Source organism: Haliotis rufescens, unplaced genomic scaffold (genome assembly GCF_023055435.1).
Source record: "Haliotis rufescens isolate VD_foot unplaced genomic scaffold, xgHalRufe1.0.p SCAF_30, whole genome shotgun sequence".
Taxonomy (NCBI): Eukaryota; Metazoa; Mollusca; class Gastropoda; order Lepetellida; family Haliotidae; genus Haliotis; species Haliotis rufescens.
Window position 1 is genome coordinate 2,117,019 of NW_025964002.1, and position 23,425 is coordinate 2,140,443.

Here is a 23,425-nt window from a genome sequence, read left to right on the forward strand (position 1 = left end):
CAGAATTTGACCGAATCTCCTGCGTCAAGCTCGGATATCTTACAATCAGCCAGTGCTGTTGAAATATGATCCTCAATGCTATTTAACTTTGCTTCAGTCAATACACGAATACTATCATGTTTTAATGCTTTCTTTTGCACCTTACTAGAAATACATTCAAGAGCTATTCCTGCCAGTCAAGAGACTCCGGCAGCTACTTCCAAGCCAAGTACGATAGGCGTGGCGATTATGGTTGATAATAAACCAACACTGGCTACACCAAGTCCCATGCTGGCCGTTACAAGTGCAGTGTCAACTCCGTCGAGAGCATTCACAGCTCTGCGATACTTTATATATACTCGACTCCCTCTCCTTCTCTATGCGATGTTTTATGTCACTTATTTGATGTAATCGAAATCCATCAACAGTATCCATCTTTTCAGGTGCTACAATGTACATCGAACGCTGAATATAAACCCATAAAATATATTATTATATTATATAAGAGTATTTATTTGGTCGGTTGACAATTCCTTGAGAATATACATCAGCCTTATTAGGTGTATATTCTAGGGCATAAATATCAGTGAAATGCTTCCACCATAACTTGGACATCTACAAGTGTTGCAACGGAACTTCTTGACAGAATAATAATATTTCAACGTTGACGCTCATGTTTCTTAAGCCATTTAATTAATAGACCCGGTAATATCTCTGGGGCATCTTCTGGCGCATCCCCCAACCAGAAATCCATAATAATTGGAGAACTATCGGGTATAGCATTCAAGTTATATAACATATCATTGAATTCAGTAACCAAAGTTAAGTTAACATCTTTAATGCTGAGAGACTCAATAACATATGGCCTGGGTCACCTGGCAGGGGAGCAACTAACACACCTTTTCGTTTTGAGTGAATATAAGTACGATCCCACTATTCATTATCTTAGTTAAACAATGTCCTTACCCATCGTCACATATGGAGGGGCAATGACGATATTCAGTAGCCATTCACTTTTTTGAGCATAACCCATTAATTGTTATCGTTGCGAGCAAGATTGTATAAATAGTTTTTATGATGTCCTTTTACCCATCATTTAAAACCCCTAAATTAGGTGCTGGGACATCAGGTTCTGTGATTTATAACATCTTTCTGTTTGTATACATCATGTTGAAAGTGTAAAGCATATAACTTGCCCTCCATAACCGGGGTTATTAAATCCTTCTCCAAGATCAGAAAGTAAATGTATTACATTGTCTAAGCTTATGCATTCCAGGACCTAAGAAATCAACCATTATTTATAATATGGAGTAACAGACTCAAACATCCTACATGTACAGGTGAATGTTTTACATCTAATAGATAAATTTTGAGGTTTGAAATAATACCCAGCTTTAATTTTTTTTATATTGCAATTATGAGAAAGATTCCGTTCTACCGCTATTATATTTTTCATCTTTGACTGGAATAGCTCTTAGTACAGTTGAAGGACTTTCGAGTTGAATATTATCCATTGTACTTATCTGTTCAATTTGGATGCACAACTCTTGAAAGGGACCTGTATCTGGTAATTTAACTCCATGCACTGTTGTGGTGAGTGCCACTTCTCTTCCTATAAATCAAAGTGTATTTGCTAAGTCCCTGTCAAGGTTTATAGAATGTGTTCCACTGCTTAAAATCAGCACCCAATTCAACTCATTTTGTGTGAGACTAGCTCCCAAAGGTTTAAAATTTTCATCATTGAGTGAGCGTACACTGTAATACCCATCAGATATATTAGGACGAGTTATCAATTGCGTGAAGCAGTTGAAGAGACTGACCATTTGTTATTCCCGGGAGTGTAACATACATATTGAATATACAAAGATACTATATTATAACTTCAATATGGGAGGTGTTACAACCAAGAGTAGTATTGAAGCAACCAACCTTACTCATCCAACGATTTTAGTCGATGTAACCGGTGCTCACAATTCCATGATAGCTTTAGAAATTACATTTTTGGGGGTTTTGGCATGTTGTTTAATGCTGCACTCAGCAAATTCCAGCTATATGACGGTGGCCTGTAAATAATCGAGTCTGGGCCAGACAATCCAGTGATTGATATCATGAGCATTGATCCACGCAATTGGAATTGATGACATGCATCAGCAAAATCAGCGAGCCTTGGTTGATGCATGTAGATACTGCCCGACTATCATTTACAATTAGTTTGGCTTCTCTTGACCTTAGCAGGGAGCTTGTTCAGAACATAGGTCTTGCAATTGTAAAGAAAATTATGATTGAAATTAGCAATAATGAGGTTTTGAGTATTGACGACAGCAATGTATACTTCTGTTACATGGAACTCTTGGGAACAGCAAAAGAACCGGAAAACTTACAGTTTCAGGGTACTACGAATAAAAAATTCAATGCGACTGAGTGTAGGTTCTGCTAGCGGGGATAATACCATCTTTGCTGATGCATTAGGTAATCGATTCTATACTAAACAACAAAGTTCCTGTCACACCAATATTTTAGTACATTTTTCAAGCAGGTAAAGTTTGGTTTTCAATATTGTAGTACATGTATGGAATCAAGTCACAAAAACGCACCTGCTACAGAAAAGCATGCATTCCATGCAAAAGTTGACTTTAATGCAGGCCCCATGCATTTCACTACCCAAGAATGGATATAAAATCATGAGCGTTAGTGGGATTCCATATGCATTGTTTAGCATCGTGCTGACAACAACCACTCAGAAAAACAACATAATTACGCAATTATTCAACATTACGAAAAGCCACGCCTGTCCGGAAATGAGCGTCTGCGAGCCATTGGTATGCTTGAAGCAGGATCGAGTCAACGTGATGTTGCAAGACAATTTAACGTCCACAGAAACACCATTTGATGTTTATGGCAACGTTGGCAACAGACGAATGCAGTAAGAGACCATCCTCGGAGTGGCAGGCCACGGGTAACCAATAATAAAAAATACACCTGTATTTGAACAACACATCTACGAAATCGATTACAGCCAGCAACAGTGACTGCAAGAAGCATCCCTGGCCATCGACGAATATCTTCACAAACCGTACGTTGCCGCCTCAGATGTCCAGGGATTGTCGCGAGAAGACCCGCCAGACGTCCAATTTTGACAGGAAACCACCGTCAATCACGTCTACGCTGGACGGCCATGCAGAGGGGACAAGTTCTTTTCACTGGCGAGTCTGGTTTTCACCTCAGCCACAGCGATGGACGGATTCGATTGTACTGACGTTGAGGTGAACGTTACGTCAATCATTGTGTCATGGAAGAAGATCGGTTCGGGGGCGGCAGCATTATGGTATGGGGTGGGATTACAGCAAGACAGAGGACCCGTTTGATAGTGGCAGAGGGAAATCTCAATAGACAGCGCTACCGCGACGAGATCATCGTCCCCGTTGTTCTACCGTTTTTGCATCGTCATTACCTTTCAACATGACAACCCCCGGCCTCATATTGCTAGACTTGTTCAGGATTCTCTTCAACAAAACAACGTGAATGTCATCACCTGGCCGGATCGCTCCCCTGATCTCTCAACAATCGAGCACATGTGGGATGAGATGGATCGGCGCCTTCGACATCAACCATGTGTTCCACAGACACTCAAGGAACTTCGAAACATGCTCCAGCAGATATGGACAGCTACCCCACAGGACTTTGTACGACGACTGGTCCATTCCATGAGACGAAGATGTGTTGCTTGAATCGCAACCAGAGGTGGACACACGCTATTGATTTTTAAATTGATATTTTGGCATGTTCATGTTTTTTTATGAAATCACACATTTTCTGAAGTCAGTATGGCAAATTAAACCATTTGAACACTTACAGGAGTCTTTTATCTGTTGCAAACCGAAATTGTTTCAGATTTGGTAAAAAAGATAACTTTGAATTAAATCTTATTCAATGTCACAGGAACTTTTGTTGTTCAGTATATATATTCCGCTTGACTTTGGATTACTAGATAGTCATATGACCTTCTATCAAGCATTCCTAGGTGATAGGTAAGAATACGAACTCACTTTAAATGACTACCACACACGTGGAATATCAATCTAAACATGCCTGTTAGATCATTGAAGGGTATTATAATGTTGTTTGAGGACACTCCTGAACCATTTTCCAGAGATACCAAGGTGTTCTACAACCCCAAGATTACAAAAGTAGAATTGACTATCGAGAGCATGCCTTATCAACTATATTGTCAAGGCATGCAATCATATCAACAGTGGGATGAGATTAAAAAACTCTCTTCTATAAGACTAAGTCCAGAAGTTAACGTGGTCGCAAAAGATCTGGCTCTTGGGGATGTATCGCTGGCTGAATTACCTACCTCGAAGTATGTACTTTGGTTCGACCTGCGAACCACAGATGATGACCAACTACACGGTAGTGGGCGGAAAATAGAAATGCTAGTGAGGGTGTTACTATACAAATGAAGAAGGCCGAAACGCCTGGTAAAATAAACGTATATGTGTACGTGGTTATAGATGTGCAACTTAATATACAAAGTTTTGTGCCAGCAATCTATTATTAATCTTTTACCTAAAGAACAGCACCGCGCTATCATCTGCGGGCAAATGGGGTGTGGAAAAACAGATTTTATTCTAGATATTTTACAAAGTCATTTTTACAATTTCTTCCCCCTTATTTTAATTCTGTGCCCGACTATAAACGTTAATAAAACATACCTATCAAGAGATTGGGTAATAAAGGATTCTGAGTTGCACAAGTTGATCCGGGCGATCGTTTACAAGACTGTTTAAGAGTATGCCACGAAAAATTCAAAGGAGAATCAACACTTTTCATTATAGACGACTGTAGTACGGCTAACGGACTTACCAAAAGGAAAGATATGCTTTCATATTTAGCACCCTCCGGGTGATCTATGAAGCATAATGTTTTGGTACAACTCTGTCCTGAAAGATCTCAGAGAGCAGACAAGATGGATTGCCCTGTTTCATTGCAAGGAGCGATATTCATTTGAGTAAAGCCAACGCGAAAATTATGTTAGTTCTACCAAGATCGAGCAAGATAAAGGCGGAAAACTGCTAGCGGAAACGAAGCACTCGTATTAAAAACTGACCAACAAGCTGCTTATGCAACTGCTTAGCAAATTTTAGCAACTGCTTAGTAAATTTTAGCAACTGCTTAGCAAACTTTAGGAACCAAGAGTGAGTGAGTTGGGTTTAACGCCGTGTTTAACAGTATTCCAGTCATATCACGGCGTGTCAGCTTAATGTTGGAGGAAAGCTCGAAGTGATGCAGGTCTCAGACGTTTACCACTTCGGTGAAACCCACGAGCACGGGAATGGTGCTGACAAACCTAGAAACATAATCGGGGCGAACCGTAATTCGAACCCACAATCATAGGTTTCTGGCGAGCCCAAGGGACGCAACTCTGCACAGCGAATCGCGGCGACTTAGACGACTGTGCCACCCGTGCCCCCTCCCTTTTAGAACTTTTTCTGCGTTTGTTATGTTCTTCATGAAGTGGCATGTTTGCTTATTCCTATTTTCAATTGCCCGATGCTTGTTTGCATTAAAACACATATTCAACTATGCGAACACGCTGCTTCTGGGGTTATATGCGTAACTCTTGAAAATCACATCATGAAGTGGCGAGAGATAAGGACGACGTCGTCTTCGTGCTAATCTCTCGTTTCAGTCAGACAGTGCCTCCTAAACACACCACACGAAGTTTATTGATCATAGATATCCATCTTCACTTCAAATGTAAACCCATGGATGGAACAATTCCCACCCAAGAATGTTATTAAATATTTGAACATGCTTTTGTTGTGCTCAAAACATTTGCTTTGTTGAAAGGTGTCTTCGTGATTTTATCGATTAATCACCTCAAACTCAGTTATCCTAAGGACACACAACCTTAGGGCACACAGACTCGATTATTTACAGACCGCCGTCACATAGCTGGTATATTGTCGAGCGCTGCGTTAAACAACAACAACAAAAACAAACAACAACATAGTGAAACGTCGTGACATTAATGCAAGAATTGGAACCCTGTGGCATCAAAACAGGGATCGCATTGTGTCCGGTTCCAGTTCCCAGGCCCAAATCGTAAATGTTGAATGGTCCTGAAGACCCATGCATGCCCGTCCCTGCACAGATCTAGTTATAACTGTACAAGTAACTCAAACTGTGGCGATAGCATCCGCCACTCGATGTTTGTTTGTTTGTCTGTTTGTTGTTTAACGCCGCACTCAGCAATATTCCAGCCATATCACGGCGGTATGTCAATAATCGAGTCTGAACCAGACAATCCAGTGATTGACATCATGAGCATGGATCTACGCAATTGGGATGCGATGAAATGTTTTATCCTATTAATGCCAAAGCAGAGTGACAACAGGCACAATATTTTAATGTGGTATGACGCGGTCGGGGGTGCCGGAAACCGACCCTCTGCCCTCCGGGAAGACTCTCTTTCCACTAGACCATGGAGGATTCAGACAACAAACAATCACATATTGTATATTTTATGTATATGCCCTTGGGCAGGACATGCTCACCATTCACGCGAACACCAGGTGTCATCACTGATTTTCAGTGATCCATTCATATAATTTTCACAACAATGTTGACTTGTACGCCCAACGGAATCTGTCGAGGGATAATCGAGACTGATTATCCAATGGCGATGACGTTTTATATTTGGTATTCGCCTATTTGATCACAACAAGGAAGTCTAGATATATACAAAATAAAACTTTGAAAATGTAATGCTTATAAGCTGTAACTATCATCTTATATATAGACATACTTATAGAAATACCTGAATATTTGTAAAATATTAGGGAAATGTTTCGTTACCTTACGGTGTGGTCTTGCCAGATGGAGGGCCAACGGTCTGACAGGTGGAACGTTGCCACAGCTGGACACTGTAAAACCATCCACGATACAGTAGGTTGTCAGGCACTATGACGACATTAAAGAATAACTACAATGCAAAATGTTCACGTCTCTATGGCAGGACCGACTGCGATCAATTTGTAGGTGATAATCATACTGTCTTCTGAGGGAAAGCTTTTATTCTCTAGATGGTCGTTTGGGACAGACCATTTCATATTCCGGGTGGGGAAGCGTTGGTTTATTTGTTGTTTAACGCCGCACTCAGCAATTGTCCAGCTATATGACTGCGGTCTGTAAATAATCGAGTGTGGGCCAGACAATCCAGTGATTAACATCATGAGCATCCATCCACGCAATTGGGATTGATGACATACTTCAACCAAGTCAGCGAGCCTGACCACCCGATCCCGGTAGTCGCCTCTTATGATAAGCATAGTCGACTTTTGCGGCAAGCATGGGTTGCTGCGAGATGCGGAGTGTGAGAGGAGGGATGGGGGAGGGGAGTGTTTATCTTCAGGGCTGAAGGAGGTGAGGGACAGACCAGTTGATAATCCGTGATGAGGGGGGTGTAGGGAGTGAGGATTTGGGTGGGTTTGGGTGAGTGTTGATCGCTAAGGCTGAAGGAGTTGAGGGACAGACCACTTGATAAAACGTGATGAGTGTGTGGGATGGGGGTGGTGTGTGTGTGTGTGTGGAGTGAGGGGGGGGGGGGGCTGAGTGTTTACCTTTAGGGCTGAAGTAGGTTTTGGACAGACCAGTTGGTAATCTGTGATGAGGGAGAGGGGGGGGGGGGGGGGGGGGGGGGGGCTGAGTGTTACAGGACATTAGTTTCTAGCCTTGGACATTCATTCCTTGTGACCAGAAGTCATGGGACATTGTCAACTAGGTCAATATGTCCAAGGGCATTGACCTATTTATGTTTATTTGTGATTTGCTTAAGTGACTTGGGCCTGTAAATACCCGAGTCTGGACGGTGGATGTCAGAGCCACCGAGGATGACCTCCTTGCAGAAGGAGAACCACAGAGCCACCGAGGATGACCTCCTTGCAGAAGGAGAACCACAGAGCCACCGAGGATGACCTCCACGCCGTCGGGGACACACAAAACCACCGATGATGACCTCCACGCCGTTGGAGACACTAAGAGCCACCGAGATTACCTCCATGCCACCGAAGACACACAGAGCCACAGAGGATGACCTCCACGCCGTCGGAGACACACAAAACCACCGATGATGACCTCCACGCCGTTGGAGCCACACAGAGCCACCGAGATGACCTCCATGCCACCAGAGACACACAGAGCCACCGAGGATGACCTCCATGCCATCGGAGACACACAAAGCCACCGAGGATGACCTCCACGCCGTTGGAGCCACACAGAGCCACCGAGATGACCTCCATGCCATCGGAGACACACAAAGCCACCGATGGTGACCTCTATGCCGTCGGAGACAGAGCCACCGAGGATGACCTATATGCCACTGGAGAGACACAGAGCCACCGAGGATGACCTCTATGCCGTCGGAGAATGAACTGGACCTCCCGCTCCATCAAGTTGCTAGGGTGGTGGGGTAGCCTGGTAGTTTAAGTGTTAGGTCGTCACGCCGAAGACCCGGGTTCGATTCCCCACATGGGTACAATGTGTGAAGCCCATTTCTGGCGTCCCCTGTCGTAATATTGCTCGAACAGTGCTGAAAGCGGCGAACTCACCATACTCACTCACTCGCTCCATCAAGTTGCCCCTTGCGACTTGCGCGATACGAACGTGTTCACGCAACACTTCATTCTGCAAGGAATTCTGAAGTGTGTATGTAGAACTGTCCTTCATGACACTCATCCATCTCAGAAGAAATTCTACTCTATTGCATGGTTATGGCGTTTATTTGTCACAGCTGTTGCTCTGGGTTGACATAGCAATGCATACTGAATTATTTCCTAATCTGTCTCCTCAGACAATGAAACCAAATCGATTTCTGGTTTTGTCTTGCCGCTCTATCCTCGGTCATAATGTGGTTCATTAAGGGAAGTATAGATGTCTTTCTGAAACCTTAATTTGATAATAGTGCCCATACTTGGGCATATGCACGGTGGCTTGTAACGCAACAATCAGCAGCTACGGGATACAAAAGATACAAAGTGATGTGACGAGTTGAACACAATAAGCTTGGAGACAAACTGTTCATTGATTATACCATCATACAACAATACAGTCGTCTCAAGCCAATACAGTCAGCTATATAATGAAACAAAGATGGAAAACATCGGAATTGTCCTCTGGGAGCTGCGTCTTCGGAAACTGTAAATATCGATCCGAGCTTTTTGCTTTTCCTCTTTGTACCGCGTCCCATCTATTAACGTCTCCTTGTATGACGCGGTTAGAGGATCCATCGACCGACCTTCTCTTTTGGTGCAGAGGCTCTATCCCTATAACTGTCAGTGGTTTAGCACATAGAATCATAGTTGCATATACATTTTTTAATATGGCGAAGTCACAGTGCAAAAAGATAAGTTATATAATGATTCATGTTGATGGCATATACGACAAAACATGCCAGCAAGAATCACTCTATAATCACACAGGAATCACGCTATATCATTATTTCAGCATCGTTCCTTTGGTCACATGAAACTAAGAATTTTGTAAAAAATCTAGCATTCACCCGATACTCTTTCTGTGGCCATGACTTAAATGTCTTTCTGAAGGTGGCTTCAGGAAGACATTTAAGTAATGGCCACAGAAAAAGTATCAAACCAGATATAAATTTGAAATACATTCGATGAGTTGCGACATCTTGTTAGAAAGAAACGGTTCAATATCAACAAAATCCGCATTGACCTATTTTTCAGTATGCGTCCGAAACATCAGGGGTTCCTAAATGGTATTATTCAATTAGAAGAAACGAATTCTGGTACAAACAGAATGTCGACTGTAGGCAGTGGGTGGGTCAGCGCCTCGTGAAGATCCGGGTTAGAGTAGGTCTTCAGGAACCAATGCTTGCCGTAAGAGGCGACTATGCTTGCCGTAGGGACGACTCAAGGGTGGTCAGGCTAGTTGACTTGGTTTAATGCATGTCATGCGTTGGTCGATGCTCATGGCATCAATCACTGGATTGTCTGGTCCGGCTTGATTATTACAGACCGCCGTCATACAGCTGGAATATTGCTGAGTGCGGCGTTAAACAACGAAAGGGAACAGGAAGGATGGGACAGCGGTGGTTAAACCAAGAACAATACAACTGTAGTAAAAGGGTTAATGATGTAGTCAATTTAGGCAATATCCTTCCGAACAAATTTGTTTTCAGTGCCATCCGTAAATATTTTAAACATCAAATCTCCTACATCAACATCCAAATCAAGAAATTAACCTACAAACAATCCATGGGAAGTGCCAGGAATACATTCGATGGCACATCCAGAAAATGTGATTGCTCAAACTCTCGCTTTAGCTGTTCACCTTCTAGACATGTCATTACTGGGGACCTCGTGAAAAGTCGCAAGGTCTCACTTCGACAGTTATTGTACAGTGGCCCCAAAGTACCGCAAACCATGCAGATTCCATCGGGGCTATAATTTCAACTTCATCAGGGATGCTGTTGAAGTGTATGCCAAAACGTGGGCAAAACTAGATAATCATCAATGTTTTTCGGAGTGTATCAAATCCATTAGTAAGATAGTTATTGGAGGGATTCACAAAGTCTGTCCACATTCCCACGAATACATCAAGAACATGTTACACAATTGAGTATTGTCATTGTTGAAACTGACAAAGCGTTAAATAACATCACTTTCAACATATTTGTAAATACTAGCAACATTAAATATTTACAACTGGAACTCAGTTAATCACTGTCATTTGACCCTAAATAACAGTTATGTATAATTATGATGTGAATGTGTGCTTGCAGTTCTGACACACAAAGCAAATCGCGACTTGTAAAAATACGCACTATCAACGCTAAATCCAAGCACTATTTAAAAATAATCACCGTACCGACGACCACAAGCATTTTATGACATTCTTGCATTATTATTCCCTACCTTCAGCAGTCAGATACTCTTATACAAAGCCTGTTGAACGTGAATTAAGATTACAGTTTAGCATAATTTTGAGGGTTTGAAGGTTGATATTGAATATAAGCAGATAGGCACAGAAACATTGTCAAAGTATTGAGGCAAATTAAAGCGAGAAAACTTTTTCAATATTCATAAGAAATAAGAGTCGATTGTACAATTTCGACCATAATCAAGCGTCCATGAATCCCCATTAAATACTGATGATACCAGGTGTTCATGGAAAGATGAGTCCCATCGGTGGCACCAGTCACAAACACATTCAAAGGCAAGTCAACTCTTCACCTGGAAAAAGAACACGGGACCATAGTCAAGATAGGGAAATGCATCGTACATAATTGTTGTCAGTGATGCGTCAACTTTTGAAATAGCCTATACATGTCTCCCATCAAACGGTTTGAAAGCTTTACTGAGGCCTTGAACGTTGCAACCTTGATCAAACAACTTTTGTGAATGAGTGGTATGACGCTCTTTGGAATCTTTGTAGGAAGAGCATGATCGAGTGTACCTCAAAAGTTAGACACCAAGGGCAGGAGATGCCGGAATATTGCTCCACATGAAGGGAAAGTTGACTATTGGTAAGTTGAAGTCAGACCTCTTGTGGTAGAATCTTGCGGAGAGTGTTTTGTCACTCTGAATCATTATGCATAGATGTTGTTGTTGTTGTTTGTTGTTTAACGCCGCTCTCTGCAACAGTCCAGCTCTTAATATGGTATAGACGAGGCGGTCCCACTGCAGATTGTCTCCTTGGTTTCTAGTTCAGGTGGATGAATCAAAGGAAGGGAATTGTCTTTTTGATTTTGATTGAACGATATCAGATCATCAGATATACTTAAAGCTTACGTGAAACGTCTTGGAAAATTGCTTTGTTTTGACTTTGTCAATCCGATCAGATATTCCGATTCTATGGATAATGAAACAAATCAACAGAAAGAGGACAGAATTGGTGCAAATGCCAAAATGTCTTAACCTCAAATTTTACATAGACGTTAACAATGAGAAGTTAACGTCAGATGAGAAAGCATTTGCTTTCATAGCTTGTACTGTCAAGCTTTAGTTGCCTCTTACATATAATTACCTGACGGGTGCCACCGGTAAGACAGGATACACACGCCTTTTCGCGAACGCCTGGTATTATTGCTGTTTGATGGCGATTCATAAACACATCCTCGTGATATAGACGGAATCGTACAATCGACTCTGTTTTTAGCAGATATTTATTGTGGCTATGAAAATAGTCTTGTCGCTTTTATTGACACGCTACGTGTATCACAAAACGCTTCTCGATTAGGGCATAACACCACATATTTCGCATCCTTTACGGTCACATTACACTTTTTCATTTACATATTTTCACGACACCATTTGACCATGTATCGTCATTCTTCAGGCAGTGTTGTTTCTGATCTGTGATTGTGGGTTCGATTTTTTGTCTTGGAAAAACTGACAGAGTCGTATCATATCACTTAGAAGAAAGAAACTGATCGTGATCACGATGAAGGTTATCCCCGAGTAGCCAATGGCCTGTGCTGAGGGTCTGCCGTCCGGCACTGATTCCAGCTTCCTTCTGGTGGATGACAGCTTGGACTTGTCTAACGTCAGGCGAAGGAGTAGGGCGTCCACAATACGCTGTATCTCGGTCATATTTTTTGTTTCAACGCACACCAAACACGGGCAGGTTTCGTTGTTCCCAGAAGAGTCTGAAAATATATGGTATAAGCAAAATTATTCTTTGTCATCACATTTCAGTACGAAGATGAGTGAGTGAGTGAGTTGGGTTTAACGCCGCATTTAACAGTATTCCAGTTATATCGCGGCGTGTCAGCTTAATGTGGGAGGAAAGCCCGAAGACATGCAGGTGTTAGACGTTTATCAATTCGTTGAAACCCACGAGCACGGGTATGGTGCTGACATACTTGGAAACATCATCGGGGCTTGTGTTATGGTATCTGTGAATTTTGTCAATGCTTACAATTTACTTTTGCTTAAACTTTATTTGTCGAAAGCACATGATCTTGGAAAACAGATTATCGTGAAGATAACCAAATGACGAAAGTACAAAAAATTTAACAATAGTAGCCCCACATTATTTTGATTTGTTGCTGGTGATATTTCAACTTGCTTCCCACGAAAGGCGACACGACGGTTGTTGAAGAAATGATAGGTTGTGATGATGCAGTGGATGTAGATGTTACATTTTGTGTAGTGAAGGCTGCGGTACCTGTTGCTGTTGACGTCGACGCCTGAAAGGCAGTCATAGGTGATGCTCCTGCAGGCGTGCTTGCTGGGTTAGTCGTGGTAGTTGCCATAGTGATACTTGCAGTGGTCGGGATATTGTGATTAGTTGCCATGGTGATACTTCCAGTGGCCGTCGTAGTGGGAGTAGTTGTCGTGGTGATGCTTTCAGTGGCTGGTGTAGTTGGAGTAGTTGCCATGGTGATATTTGTAGTTGTTGGTGTAGTTGGATTAGCTGTCATGGTGATATTTGCAGTGGCTGGTGTAGTGGGAGTAGTTGCCATGGTGATATTTGTAGTTGTTGGTGGTGTGGGATTAGTTGCCATAGTGATATTTGCAGTGGCTGGTGTAGTGGGATTAGTTGCCATACTGATATTTGCAATCGTTGCCGATGATGTAGTAGTCTCCGTTATACCAGCCGTTGCGGTGTCGCTGTTAGAAGTAGCTGTTGGTTCAGCAGCAGCTGCCCCATTGTTGGTAGATATAGATGTGGTATTTTCCGGCGATGTATATACTTCAAATATATTTGACGTGCTTGTTGTTATAACTGCAGGTGCGATGGTATTGATAGAAGTAGCTACCCCCGTAGTAGTTGTGGTGGTAGTTGCCGTGGTTGTAGAGGACGTTGTTGTCGTTGGTGTCGAGGTAGTTGCAGGTTGGGTTGTGTATGAGTCGCAGTTGATAATTGGTTTGGTATTAGAGTTGCTGTAGCTTGAGGACGAAGTAACTGCATCGACTGTCGGCAAAAACGAAATTACACAGGAGGGTTAGTGAGTTCAGCTACATGATCACGACGGCGGTGTGTAAATAATCGAGTCTGGACCAGACAATCCAGTGATTGACATCATGAGCATCGATCCACGCAACTGGGATACAATGACATGCTTCAACAAAGTCAGCGAGCCTGACCACCCGATCCCGTTAGTCGCCTCTTACGACAAGCACAGTCGCCTTTTATGGCACGCATGGGGTGCTGAAAACCTATATATTCTACCCCGGATCTTCACGGGTCGTGTAATCTTGGAGCTGTGAAGATTAATCGATCTCTGACAAAACCGACCGACGCTCCAGTAAGTTTAATGGTCGGTCTCTTGGGTGAATATATACTCGCGTGAACGAAGCCAAGCAGACTGACGTGAATGTTGTTTTACGCCAAAGGTTACAATATTCCCGCTGTGTAATGGCAGGCTGTAAGCAAGTTTGAACAAGGCAAATCAGTCTTTTTTGCATTTCTTTAGATGATAGAAGTAACAAAGTGAGCAATCATGTATACACACATGTAAAGCAGACCCGCGTCTTTGCTGTCGCTGCCAGTGACGGTTGTGTACATGCCCATGGGTCCGTGTCGAAATACAGCGTACAGGTGGGATTGTCGTAACTGTACATCCAGCATGCCAGCCTGTTCTGTAGGATGTTACTGCACAAGTCTTCACATTCAGCCACATCCACACCAGGAACGACAGAAGCTTCAGCATGGCCGGGCCCTGTACACGTCCCACTGAAGTCTGTGTATGTACAGGGACCTGGAACCAACAAACGCACAGGACAGAGTCAGATAATTTAAAGGGCTACAACGTGTAAGTGTTAATGTAAAGGGCTTACGACGTGTAAAAGTTAATGTAAAGTGGTTACGACGTAAGTCAGTGTTAATGTAAAGGGTTAAGACGTAAGTCAGTGTTAATGTAAAGGGCTACAACGTGTAAGTGTTAATGTAAAGGGCTTACGACGTGTAAGTGTTAATGTAAAGTGGTTACGACGTAAGTCAGTGTTAATGTAAAGGGTTAAGACGTAAGTCAGTGTTAATGTAAAGTGGTTACGACGTAAGTCAGTGTTAATGTAAAGGGCTTACGACGTGTAAGTGTTAATGTAAAGTGGTTACGACGTAAGTCAGTGTTAATGTAAAGGGTTAAGACGTAAGTCAGTGTTAATGTAAAGGGCTACAACGTGTAAGTGTTAATGTAAAGGGCTACAACGTGTAAGTGTTAATGTAAAGTGTACACGTCCCACTAAAGTCTGTATATGTACAGGGACCTGGAACCAACAAACACACAGGAGTGCGGCGTTAAACAACAAATAAACATACAAATAAACTAGTCGCGTCTTGCTTATATTCCTTCCTACATTTTTGAAGAACTACAAGCGCTTTCCCAATAAACCCAATAAATGTAATGTCTTTTAAATTTGTTTGTTTGTTGTTTAACGCCGCTCTCAGCAATATTCCAGCTATATGACCGCGGTCGGAAGAATAATCGAGTCTGGACCAGACATGATTGACATCATGCGCATCAATCCACGCAATAGGGATACGATGACATATCTGGACCAAGCATAGTCGCCTTTTAAGGCAAGGATTGGTTGCTGAAGAGCTATGCCACCTTATGTCCATTAAAAGTAATGTGGCCTGTGAAAATCCTGGGTAGAATTGGTCTTCAACAACCCATGCTTGCCCTAAAAGGCGACTATGCTTGTCGTGATAGGCGACTAACGGGATCGGGTGGTCAGGCTAGCTGACTTGGTTGATGCATGTCATCGATCCCAATTGCGTGGATCCATGTTCATGATGTCAATCACTGGATTGTCTGGTCAAGATTCGATTATTTACAGATCGCCTTCATATAGCTGGAATATTGCCGAGTGCGGCGTTAAACAACAACGAACCAACTAAAAGTAAAGTGCTTATAAGTGAAGGATAAAAGACGTCCAAAGGTTTTTATGATATTTAAAACCGGCATCAACAGGATAAAGGTTTTAAATATCATAAAAATCCGAAGGAAGTGTTTTATGTAACTTAGTAACCGAAAAGAGAAACTTAAAACAATATTTATCAACAATTTTGTGTTTCAAACATACTTTCCATGAACCTTAGGAAACGGGCGTAAAATATCTGTTGCTGGCGGACGGGACTTGTAAAAGACATCCTTAAAAATATTGTGATTTATCAACGCCTCTGTCGCCTTCTGGTACAATCTAAACGAAACTTGTACAAAAACATCAAGGGAGTTTACAACATCCTGTTTATGAGATTTAATCCGACAGTAGAAGATAGGGTGACGTCACTGAAGGTTTACAATGAAAACTAAAGACATGTTTTACTTACTCTCAATGTTTACACATGATTACTTCAAGTATAATAATGTGTCAAAAGCGGGGATATTGTGTTTTGATTTCTCGGACAACTTCGATTGAAAATTTATGTAGATGTAAGTCTGATGACGTGAGAGCGTGAAAATGTGCGTCTGTGTGCATAACGTATCTGCGTTGCGACGTACATCTTAGACTGTGATGATGTAGAGGAGGGACAACGTGCGTCTGTACCTGCTAAAGTACAGGTTTTATGACGTAAGTGTCTTAAAGTGTAAGACTTGTATCAATGTGAAGAATTAAATAACGCTTGTAAATTGCGATGGTCGTAGGGGTAGTTTCAGTATCCAAGGTCAATGATAATGCACGGTGAGGTGAGGTGAGGTGAAATGTGGTTGAACGTCTCGTCCAAGATTATTGCACTTATATAGCGACGTGCATGTACGTGTATGTGTGTGTGTGTCTGCTTGTACTAGTCCTGACTGATGCCGATTTATAGTGCTAGCTCACTGAGATACCATGCCGCAGTTTAACATGAATACCCCACTCAGACACAGTATACTGACTCCGAGCCGACCAGTCCTTGTTTTAGTCCCTTAATGCCGAGCGCCAGACAGGGTAACAACAAGTACCATCATTTAACGTATTTTGGTATGACGCGGCCGGGGATCGAACCCCGGATCTTCCCCTCGGGGCGGACGCTCTACCACTAGACCACGGAGGCGGTCCGATAATGCACGGTCACAACAATAAGAGTTCGTGAATCCCTAGGTTGTTCCTCACCTGTGTCCTCCTGGCAAAGATACTGATAGCTGCTGCTGTCACACACTTCGTTCTTCCATCTTAATATGTCATTTTCAGCAAATACACACTTTTTGTCCGTAGCCGGCTCTTCCGCCCAGAAGGTGAAGGACGAACCGTCAGTACTCTCACAGTGATCCCAGCGGTGATAAAGTGCGTTGTCCGCGCGGTTCAGCCCAATCCAGAAATGTCCTTGCCTAGGGTCAAAGGTAAACACTGTATTTTAAATTTTAACTTTTAACTCCAGAGTTATATTTCTAACACAGGACACAGAAATAAAAAGATTTAAAAGACCCAAATAAACGCCCTTTTTTACACAGCCGTTATCCTGCCAAACAGAACCGTGTTTGCCTTCAGTACCAGGTATGACCATTGTGGATAGGCAAACATGCATCACATTCTTCGACTACAGTACTATTAAAACGACGTTAAACCCAATTTGTTTAGGAGGTTTATTACCACGTTTGACGCATAAGTGACCAACATGATGTCCGATGCAAATCCTTACTTTAACTTGCATCATTTTTTCACGTGTTTGTTCAGGTGAACATTTGACTTGCCCCTGCATGTGTTTGTGACGGGTGCCACCAATTGGGCAGGATACGTTCAGCTGGTATAATCACTATTTGATAGTGATTCGTAGACATGATACAGTCAAAATCGTACAGAGATTTCCTATGAGTATGAAGAGAGTATTGTCGCTTGTAAGTTTTACTTTGAGAAGCAAAGAATTGCTTTACACGTTACCAACACTAAACTGTAACATTACTTGGTCATTTATTTCAGAAGGAAAGATGATGATAATTACATTGTCTGCATTAATGACAAGTGCATGTTTCCTTAAAAATGTAATTAAATAATCAAGGCATCGTAACCAAAGGTCCTGTGCATGTTTTGGTTTTGGGGTTGGTTTGGTTTGTTGTTTAGCAATATTCCAGCTATATGACGGTGGTCTGTAAATAATCGAGTCTGGACCAGATAGTCCTGTGATAGAAATCATGAGCATCGATCCACGCAATTGGGATCAATGACATGCATCAACCAAGTCAGCGAGCCTGACCAATCGATCCCGTAAGTCGCCTATTACTACAAGCATAGTCGCCTTTTAGGGCAAGCATGGGTTGCTGAAGACCAATTCTACCCTGGATTTTCACAGGCCACTTTACTTTTAAAGGACATAAGGTGGCATAGTTGTTCAGCAACCAATCCTTGCCATAAAAGGCGACTATGCTTGTCGTAAAAGGCGACTAACGGGATCGGGTGGTCAGGCTCGCTGACTTGGACAAGCATAGTCTCCTTTTACAGCAAGCATGGGTTGCTGAAGACCTGTTCTACCCCGGATCTTCACGGGCCTCCTGTGCATGTAGTTCGTCAAAAATGGTTATGGGTAAATTTTGGCATACATGTTATCTGTCCAATGAGCTGTATTTGCATACGCAAGAAGAGCATCCACTGTCTGTTTGTTGTCTATCTGGGCCAGGCGTCGTCCATTGCTCTCGCATATTTTTCTCGCTTCGTTCCATGTCCTACTGTCCTTATAGATGTAGAATGTTTTGCCCCAGAGGCTGTCACACTGGACGCCTGCAACGAGAAGTGAGTGAGTGAGTTGGGTTTAACGCCGCTTTAAACAGTATGTCAGTTATATGACGGCGTGTCAGCTTAATGTGGGATGGAAGCCCGAAGTGATGCAGGTCTCAGACGTTTACAATTTATTGAAACCGACTAGCAAGGGTATTGTGCTGACAAAGCTAGAAACAAAATCAGGGTGAAACAGGATTCGAACCCACTTTCATAGTTTTTATACACCCAAGGGACGCAACCCTGCACAGCGAATTAGACGACTTGGTCACAGGTGACCCTAGTATAATGTGAAGATAAACAAACAAGTATATCTGACACTGTGCGATGATGCAACTGATTTCTACTTGCATCTTGGTGTCTTGAAGCTTTGAAGCAGACACGTATCATATACGTATTATATATTTAAGTGACACGACTGTGTATAGGATATACGATGAACTATTTCTTTGAAAGTTCTATGTTGATCGTTAAGCTGAATTTATTGCACGTGAATATGAAGTTTGCAGGAGTCAGTGTGTTCAAAATATTATTCTGTCACTGTCTGTCTTTCGAGTGGAATGTCTGCAATATCGACTTGTTAAGTGTTGGGCTCCAATGTACTTTAATGCAGGAAGGAAAGTGAATTCATGGTTAGCGCTACGAAGCTGTTTTTAAATGGGAAAGCGGATTAATCAACGAATGCATTTGTCTTTACGCAAGATTAGTTGTTTGGTTGGTTTGTTGTTTAACGCCGCACTCAGCAATATTCCAGCTATATGACGGTGGTCTGTAAATAGTCGAGTCTTGACCAGACAATCCAGTGATTGATATCATGAGCATCGATCCACGCAATTGGGATCGATGACATGCATCAACCAAGTCAGCGAGCCTGACCACCCGATCCCGTTAGTCACCTATTACGACAAGCATAGTCGCCATGGGTTGCTGAAGACCTATTCTACCCCGGAATCTTCACGGGTCCTTTACGCAAGAAGAACCGGGTTCGATTAATCAGGTTTCAAGTTTTAACTCTTTGACAATAAATGGAGTCGTGAAGAAGACACACCTTGTTCGACAGCAGCCGGTAAAAACAGTACCAAAAGTAAACTGGGATCGGACTGTGAGTTCGAGACAACCTTCGATTCGACACATCCGAGATAGAGACAGTGGTGTTTGACTGTAACTGAATGTATTGCTTCAATAGGTTTCGGAGGCTCTACTGGTGATTTTTTGTGTTTGTGATCATTTTGAAATATAGGACTATGTCCAATGTCTATAGATATAAAGGAAAATACCATGAAGCATACATCAAAGAAACACATTGTCTTGTATCCATAACATGAACTTGGAATATACTGATATATGAGGGATCGTGTATCATTAAACTGTGATATTAAAATTCAAGCTACTTACATGAAACAACACCTGCGATGATTAGGACTATTAGTTTCGGCATAATCTGAAAACAAAGCATATGTTGCTCTGAAACGATATTTATACACGAATGAAAATAATGCTTATTTACAAAGGTAAGAATGATACAACATGTTAATATTTATCACTGTGCAATTCACTAAGTTGACATATAAATAATTAATATTGCTATTGCAGGACGGAAGCACCATGCCTAATTCCCGGCTTACCACCATAACATGTTTCTATCTGAAAGCCAAAAGCCGGTGAACGGATACAACATAGTCTTAGACAAATGGCGACTAGTGCACCTAAGCGGTTTCGATATGAACGATAAAAGCAGCCTGAAACAATTTGTGAAATTCAATTGCAAGACTACGGCAGCAGTTCCATCTGTTAAAGCAAGTCGATAGACTGCTGTAATTAAGGAGTGGTGACATCCGAACAAGAAGAAGAAACGCGAAGAATGTTTAAGAACGTGTTGAAAAGCTTCCAATGATGTAAATCAATATCAAAGACATTTCATTACTTGGGTGATTGTGTAAATGTTTAAGATAATATTTTTGTTGTTATGCAGGCACATCGTTGGTTCATGGAGTGAAATAGACGTTTTTATGGTGTTCTTGTTAATGTCTTTCCTTATTTGACCCGACAAGCTGATGGTCATTCGCTGTTCTTGGCTTAGGCTTGATGACGCCTATTGCATCCTATTCCACCAGAAATGCCTGCGAGTCTGGCAACGTTGTTGCGCTGGTACAGAGGCGTCTGAGTTATCCTTGCGGTGTGGACCAGGTATTATCGTGTTTAGATTGAATGTAGCTGGCTGTAAAGGGTACAACCTTGGCCTCTGTAAGTGACATACCATGTGCTGTCAAGCCATTTCCGGATCCAGCAGTTTGAAAGACGACAACGGCTGTTATCTGGTTAAGACAGAAATATACCTATCATGACAATCGGGACATCCGAAGAGTTTCATTCCAGGAAAGGTTCCATCCCCACACTCTCATATGGCCATTAGAATTATCTAGACAAAACTCGACTTTTTCGGATAATAGGAGTGTCCGTCATTGCTGACGTCGCCAAATAAATCAAGCAAGGGTCCACGAAGACATGCCTGATGATTACGTAAATATAAAAGCGACAAAACCCTTTCCAGAAATCTCTGCTAAAATCAGAGTCCATTGAACGATTCTGATATGTTCTCCGTGACCATATGGAACCAAGCTTGCAAATGGTTCGGGTGCCTTTGACTACTGTCGAGGCCTGCCATTACAATGTCGAACAACAAGCCACTAGCGAAACGAGGCGGGGGTAGCCCAGTGGGTAAAATCGTTCGCTCGTCACTCCGAACACCTGGGTTGGATTCACTTTATGAGTAAAATGTGTGAAGCCCATTTCTGGTGTTTCCCGCCGTGATATTGCTGGAATAACTCTAAAAGCGGCGTAAAACCATACTCATTCACTCACTAACTCAGTAGGGAAACATTTCAACGACATAGTTATTCACCTAATCACCTCGCGCAAGAACCTTCCTGTATACTGTTCAACATTTCCACATAAACTGCTGTTCAAACGAAAGTATACCATCTAAACAGTTTTCTACTATTTTGATAACTTAAGAAATCTACATAAATTAAGACTTAATTGTGTCGCACACATATAACCAAATACATTCGGTGTCAAAAGGCAGATTTCTTTGCCCCAACCACTTTTGGCGACGTAGAACGAAATGCACGTGCAAAAGTACTGTATAAAACTTGTGACACGGCACGTTACGAACACACAAACCAAAAGTACCAGGAAAATACGTCACGTTTAACCGCCATTCAGAGGGAGAAAGCCGTTGGAATGACGCAACAAGGAACTACGCGCGCCGCAATTGCAAGAACGTTTCGATGCACCCGAGAAAAATGCACCTGTGTAGACATAACAGGTTGACACGGGCCAGGCTCGTTCAGCGCTGACAAGTGCGAGACGGAGAGCGCGTCATGTCATGTCAATTACACTACTTGTGGCTGCCAAAACTCATCATTAACCAGATTGTCAGAAGGGCTGTGTTCCTGGCAGAAAACCCGTGTACGTGACTAATGTCAGTCAACCTAATGCACCGAGTACAATCGGGAGTCGGACAACTTGGGTACTTGGGATGCAGGCGGGACATTTCGTAAGCAAGGTCCACATATTTGCCATGTTTTTCCTAAATCGTGTCCATCACATTAGTGCCAAATGAGAAAGACGATTCTATGTTTCATTGGATTTATGAAAAAGGACAAGGACGGGTTTGTTGGCGAGGATATGTCCGAGACAGCATATAGGCCCATTCCAAAGAATATTATAATAATCGTTGTCCTTGACGCCCTCTACATATTCTGGGTCGTACCATGGATGGATCTCTAAGTCATAACCGGAAGCATGGCGAAGGATCAAGCCACGAAATCATGATAGTGTTTTTTCTGCCACTAACAATGTTAAATTCATTGCATGATCTATATTTCATATTTACATTTTGGTAGCAGAAAGCCTTCAGTTTTACTTTTCAGGCCAGCAGACTTCGTCCAAGTAGGGTTACTGTTTTTCTCATCACACTTTACATAAACTCGATGCAGAGGTTTTTCAGAGAGCCTTCCCTTGAGAAAATGAGCATGTGCCAATGTAGCACTTCACTTGGTTGACACTCATCTCTGTACCTTTCAGCAGTATAGAACCATCAACATTGACAATGAGATTACGTCCAACATGCTTGGCTCGTTGAAGAAAACTGTGGAATGTTTTGTTTAATCATCAATCGTGACAATCGTCACGACAGAATCATCAGACAACCAAATGTGCGCTCAAGTGCTCTACAAAGTCCTATCAACGTCCTCAACGTCAATCAAACAACGTCCTTCCAATCGGTAATCAAACAACGTCCTCCCAATCGTTAATCAAACAACGTCCTCCCAATCGTCAATCAAACAACGTCCTCCCAATCGTCAATCAAACAACGTCCTCCCAATCTTTAATCAAACAACGTCCTCCCAATCGTCAATGAAACAACGTCCTCCCAATCGTCAATCAAACAACGTCCTCCCAATCGTCAATCAAACAACGTCCTCCCAATCGTCAATCAAACAACGTCCTCCCAATCGTCAATCAAACAACGTCCTCCCAATCGTCAATCAAACAACGTCCTCCCAATCGTCAATCAAACAACGTCCTCCCAATCGTTAATCAAACAACGTCCTCCCAATCGTTAATCAAACAACGTCCTCCCAATCGTTAATCAAACAACGTCCTCCCAATCGTCAATCAAACAACGTCCTCCCAATCGTCAATCAAACAACGTCCTCCCAATCGTTAATCAAACAACGTCCTCCCAATCGTTAATCAAACAACGTCCTCCC

General features: G+C 42.3%; 2 protein-coding genes across 2 annotated transcripts in view; both read right to left on the bottom strand.

Annotated features, from left to right (window-relative positions):
• The window catches only part of LOC124127083 (mucin-5AC-like), a 44,389-nt gene extending 37,301 nt beyond the window's left edge, over positions 1–7,088 (bottom strand). Inside the window, exon 1 of the mRNA XM_048380462.1 lies at positions 6,841–7,088. The gene's annotated coding sequence lies outside the window, so the exon portion shown is untranslated. The remainder of the gene's footprint in view (positions 1–6,840) is intronic.
• Positions 7,089–12,201: 5,113 nt separating this feature from the next.
• The window catches only part of LOC125384509 (cell wall protein DAN4-like), a 46,069-nt gene continuing 34,845 nt past the window's right edge, over positions 12,202–23,425 (bottom strand). The window contains exons 2-6 of the mRNA XM_048403990.1: positions 18,506–18,650; positions 17,052–17,266; positions 14,465–14,710; positions 13,174–13,923; positions 12,202–12,652 (exon numbers count right to left, since the gene is read on the bottom strand). Coding sequence (XP_048259947.1) covers positions 12,339–12,652; positions 13,174–13,923; positions 14,465–14,710; positions 17,052–17,266; positions 18,506–18,650 — 1,670 coding nt within the window. The 3' untranslated portion in view covers positions 12,202–12,338. The remainder of the gene's footprint in view (positions 12,653–13,173; positions 13,924–14,464; positions 14,711–17,051; positions 17,267–18,505; positions 18,651–23,425) is intronic.